At 42.0% G+C, this 5293-nt stretch overlaps 1 protein-coding gene and 1 pseudogene across 1 annotated transcript; one reads left to right on the top strand and one right to left on the bottom strand.

Moving 5' to 3' along the window:
* Nucleotides 1-1953: 1953 nt before the first annotated feature.
* Nucleotides 1954-2391, bottom strand: LOC122738119 (40S ribosomal protein S24). The gene has a single exon (XM_043980180.1). The coding sequence runs from the start codon at nt 2388-2390 to the stop codon at nt 1992-1994; it is 399 nt and encodes a 132-aa protein (XP_043836115.1). The 5' UTR covers nt 2391; the 3' UTR covers nt 1954-1991.
* Nucleotides 2392-3594: 1203 nt separating this feature from the next.
* On the top strand, nt 3595-4979 carry LOC122738118 (annotated as a pseudogene).
* The last annotated feature ends 314 nt before the right edge of the window (nt 4980-5293 follow it).

The following is a 5293-nucleotide window of genomic DNA, read 5'->3' on the forward strand; positions in this document are numbered from 1 at the left end:
ATATACTACTAAATAGACATGAAGAAGGCTACATAACAGTGTTCACTGAATTCACTACACAATTTAGGCCATGTAATTTCAACTGAGATTTTATTGCTGCAGCAAGGTATCCCTTCAGGGACAGCTGGATGATTCAGTAGATAGAACACCTATCCTGGAGTCAGGAAGACTCATCTTCCGAGTCAAATCTTGCCTCAGACACTTAACCAGCTATGGTAAGTCATTTTAACCCTGTTAGACTCAATTCCTCAGCTGTGAAATGAGCTGAAGAAGGAAATGGCAAATCACTTCAGTATCTTTGCCAAGCAAACCCCAATTAGGGTCATGAAGAGTGAGAAATGACTGAAAATGGATGAACACACCCTTCTATATTTAATTACTTATATACTATTTGCTCACCAAAATGGGCTATTCCAAAACTTTCTCTTCTTTCTTTCAGTCTCCCACCACACTATCCCCCCAACCCTCTCACTAGAATATATTAATAAAACTCAACAAGAAAGTCAAGGCTATTTGCCAAGAACCTCCCTCTTCTCTAATTCTGTTCATCTAACATCCTCTAACATGTCCACTCTTCTCCTTTACTTCACTCTGTGATAGATAGGTAATCTTTCCACTCTGAAGACTTATAAGACCTTCACTTGATCCTTACAATGATCTCTTCTGGTTATTGTCCAACATCTCTCATTACCTTCTCAACTAAACTCATTGAATAGCTGTCTAACTCTATTCACTCTCTTTTAGACCCTTTGCAAATCTGACTTCCAACCTCATCCCTCAAATGATGTCTTTCTCCAAATTTGCAATTGTATCTTAAATGCCAAATCTAATAAATAATCTTTTCACAGTCCTCAAGCCTTTTTGACTTGTCTTTAATATTTGACAAACCACTATAGTCCTTTCTGGTTACCTTTTTTTTGTTGTTCTATCATTTTCCATAATACTCCTTTCTCTTGGTTCTCCTCCTACATCCTTTCCTATCTTTCTCACTCTCCTTTGATCCATTGTCATGCCCATTAACTGTGGGTGTATCCCAAGGTTTTCTGTCCTCAAATTCATTCTTGTTTTGCTCCCTACATCCTAATTTGGTGATTTCTTTAGCTCCTTATATTTCAATTATCATCTCTATGCAAATGATTCCCAGATCTATATATCTAGCTATATTCTCTCCTTTGACCTCCAGTTCCACATTATCTATTTATCTCTGGGGATTTATAACTGGATGTATCCTAGTCATCTCAAATTCAACATGTCCAAAACAGAACTAACTCAAGAACCTTATAACTTTTCTTCAATTCTAATTTCTCTATTACCATCTATAGCAGCACCATCCATCCAGCTCTTGCCCACTAACTGTGGTGTCCCACAGGGCTCTGTCCTGAGACTTCTTCTCTTCTCCCTCTAAATCATTTCACTTGGTGATCTCTTCAGCTTTCATGGTTCCAATGATCACCTCTATTCTGATTATTCTCAAATTTATATATCCTGCCCTAACCTCTCTGCTGACTTCTAGTCTTCAAGTGTGTATTACACATCTTGAACTGGATATCCTATAAATATCTTAAACTCAATGTTTCCGAAACTAAACACATCATCTTTCTTCCCAAGCTCTCCCTTCTTTTAAACCTCCCTGTTGCTGACCCTCTTCCCCAGTCACTGAGGATTTCAAAATAGGTATTGTCCTCTATTCCTCACTCTTTCTCACCTCCCATATCCAATCTGTTGCCAAGGCTTATTGACTTTACCTCTGTAATATCTTTCTTATCTGTCCCCTGCTTTCCTCAGAGACAAACACCATCATGTTTCAGGACCTTAATTACCTCATACCAGGACGTTTGTATTAGCTTACTGGATGGTCTGTTTGTAAGTGATCTTCCTAAAGTGCAAGATCTGACCATGTCATTCTTTTTTTTTTTTAAAGTTTTTTACATAGTTTATTTATGCTCTGATGAAAAAACATCTTCATGAATAAACATCCTCCATAGTGCCTTTTATTCCTTCTTTTTGCCAGCACCAACATTTGCCTTTGCAGTACCCCTGACTTTCTTCATTCTGTTCTTGCGTTCCTTTCGCTGCTTTCTTGACGTCTTTTTCTTCTCATACAGGCCATGCCTTGCAAGTCTGTGCTTTGGTTCATTTTTCTTTGCATAATCAAGGGAATCATAAATCATGCCAAAGCCTGTTGTTTTGCCACCACCAAAATGGGTTCTGAATCCAAAGACAAAAATGACATCTGGAGTTGTCTTGTACATCTTGGCCAGTTTTTCTCGAATTTCAGTCTTGGGCACTGTGGCCTTTCCAGGATGAAGGACATCTATAACCATCTGTTTACGCTGAAGAAGTCTGTTTGTCATGAACTTCCTGGTTCTGATGGTTACAGTGTCATTCATGGTGGTGGCCGGCTCCTCAAGCAGCAGGAGAGGGAAAGGGGGTGTCATTCTTTTATGAATAAAATGTCGTGGCCCCCTATCAATTCTAGGAACAAATATAAAATCCTCTGTCACCCAATGCCTTTCATGACCTGGATCACCTCATGGACACCTTTCCATTCTTATACCTTATATACTCTCACATACTCTTTGATTCAGTGACATTGGCCTCCTCACTGTTCCATCTCCTAACTCAGCTCATTTGCTCTGGCTTCCCACCGTGCAAGAAATGTTCTCCCTCCTCTCTCCCTCCTGGGTTACCTGGGTTCCTTCAAATCACAATCAAAATCCTTATTTCTATGCAAACATTTTCCAATACCTCTTGGTTTTAATGTTTTCACCTCTTGATTATTTCATTTTATGCTGTTTATGCCTTCTTTGTTCATAAAAATACAGGTTGTCTTCCCCCTCAGATTAGGAGCTTCTCAAGAGAAAGGACCATCTTTTTAAATTTTTTTTTTGATCCTTAGTTCTTAGGACAGTGGCTGATACATAGCTGGCTCTTAATAAATGCTTATTGCCTGACTGACTCGGGTTTTCAACAATGATTATATACAACTCTCATATTCACTCATTCAATATATTTAATATCTGATCAATGTTGTTTATACCTCCTTTGCACACATGAAGCTTAGTTTAGAATCTTATCACATCTCATGTAGACTATTATAATAGCGTAATACTGGTCTCCCTGCCTCAAATTTCTCCCCACTCCAATACATCTTCCATATACCTGTCAAAATGCTTTTCTTAAAGCACAGGCCTGACCGTGTCATTCTCCTACTCAATAAAACCTCCTGCCTTGATGATCAAATACACACTCTGCTGAAATTTCAGATCCTTTCAGAACTTTTAAAACTTTTCAAACTCCTTACACATATTCTCTTCCATATTGTCTATGTTCCAGCAATGCTGGCCTCCTTCCTGTTCCCTGCATGTGACATTCTTTCTCCTGTCTCTCTTCCTTTTTACTGTCACCCATTTTTTTGAATGACACTGAGATCCCTGATTTCTTTCAAGACTCAACCTAACTGGGGACCTGCCTGCGCCAAGCTGAGGGTGAGACCACTGCCGAGGAGCCTCTGCATGCCCCCCACCACTCCCCACAGTCCCCTGGGCCTCCTCTGTGTGCCATGGGAGTGGCTGCTTTCCTCAGGAGGGCGCCATGGGCACCGTACACTCGCAGAGCTTGGAGCCTCTTCTTGTCAGTGGGCCTGACTTTGGAAGTTTGGGAGAAGAAGATGAACTTGTGGAGGTCAAACCTGAAATCAAGCTGAAGGTCTTGGAAAACAAACATGTGGTGGTGCAGCATGTCCATTTTGATGGCCTGGGAAGGAACAACGATGACATCATCATGTATGAAATAGGACATTTCTTTAGGGCTAAAAATCTCATTGATGTGATGAGGAAAGCTCACAAAGCCCGGGAGAAGCTGCTCTGCCTCGGCATCTTTAAGCAGGTGGATGGGCCAAGGAGATGACGCCCTCCCAAATGGCTTATATGTCACCTTTGAAGTCACCAAACTGAGGCAGCTGACAGGCAGCTACAACACCATGGGGGGGGCAACAACGAAGGCAGCCTCAAGTTCTCCAAAATTTTGGCCAGGAAGAGAAGGTGACTTTTCAGTTCTCCTATGAACAAAGGAAATTTCTTAAGGCCTTAAGGCCTCTCCTTCTTCAAGCCCCAGCCTGGAAACTTCGACAGTAACTTCTCAGTTAACCTGTATAAAGTCATGGGCCAGTTCCCTTGGAGCTCTCTTCGAGAGACAGATATGTCAGCATGTCAGCTGAGTACAGTTTCCCATATGGAAGACAAGCCACACGCTGAAGTTGGAGGGCATGTGGCAAGAGCTGGACTGTCTTGCAAGGACAGCATCGTTTGGTGTTTGCAAGGAGAGTGGACACTCAGCCAAATTATCTCTCTCACACACAATGGTCATTGATTCCTGGAACTCTTCCATCTTGCCAGCAAAGGGCGCCCTGCTCAAAGTGAACCAGGAGCTGGGTGGCTTCTTGATGGGGACGTGAGCTTCCTGGAGTACTTTGAGCTTCAGCTGAATCAGCAGCTCATTATGGATACAGTGGTGTCAGCCTCCCTCTGGGGCAGGATGTTGGTGCCTAATGGGGAGAAGCATCAAGCATTGCTGATTGGTTCTATCTTGGTGGGGCCCACAAGTGTTGTGGCGTCAACATATACAGCATTGGACAACAAAGTGAAGGTGACTACCCGGGAGGAGAAGGCTACTGGGCCAGCGGCCTGCACTTCTACATGCTGCTGCCCTTTTGGCTGGGCCAGGGCAGCTTTGGGGATCTCTTCTGGACCCATTTCTTCCTCAACGGCGGGAAACCTTTGCAACCTCAACTACAGGGATAGTCCAAAGCACATCTTTGTAAACTGGCGTGTGTCCGCTGGTCTTAGGGTGCTGGAATCATCCTCAGATTGGGCAACACTGCTTGATTGGAGCTGAATTACTGCATCCCCATGGGAGTGAAGAGGGACAATAGGATATGTGATGATATTCAGTTTGGAGCTGCGATAAGATTTCTGTAAGTTTGAAGAAAAACCTGATCCTGTTACAGCCACACACAAAAGCTTTAGAATAAATCACTCAATGCTATCCTTTTTTTTTTTCTTACAGCCTCAATCTTTGTGTGATGATTTAACTGCAAACTTAAAGGAAACTACATAATATATATTTTTTTAATTTTAAAAAAGGCAACCTAACTTTCATCTTCTGGAGAAGGTCTATCCTCAACAATCCCCTACTGACCAGCAACTTCCATAAGTTTACCTTGTTTCAATTTTATGTGTCTTGCATATACCACATATGTGGTCTTCCCTGTTAGAATTCAAGTTCATTGAGG

The sequence above is a fragment of the Dromiciops gliroides genome, chromosome 2 (genome assembly GCF_019393635.1).
Source record: "Dromiciops gliroides isolate mDroGli1 chromosome 2, mDroGli1.pri, whole genome shotgun sequence".
In the NCBI taxonomy this organism is placed as follows: Eukaryota; Metazoa; Chordata; class Mammalia; order Microbiotheria; family Microbiotheriidae; genus Dromiciops; species Dromiciops gliroides.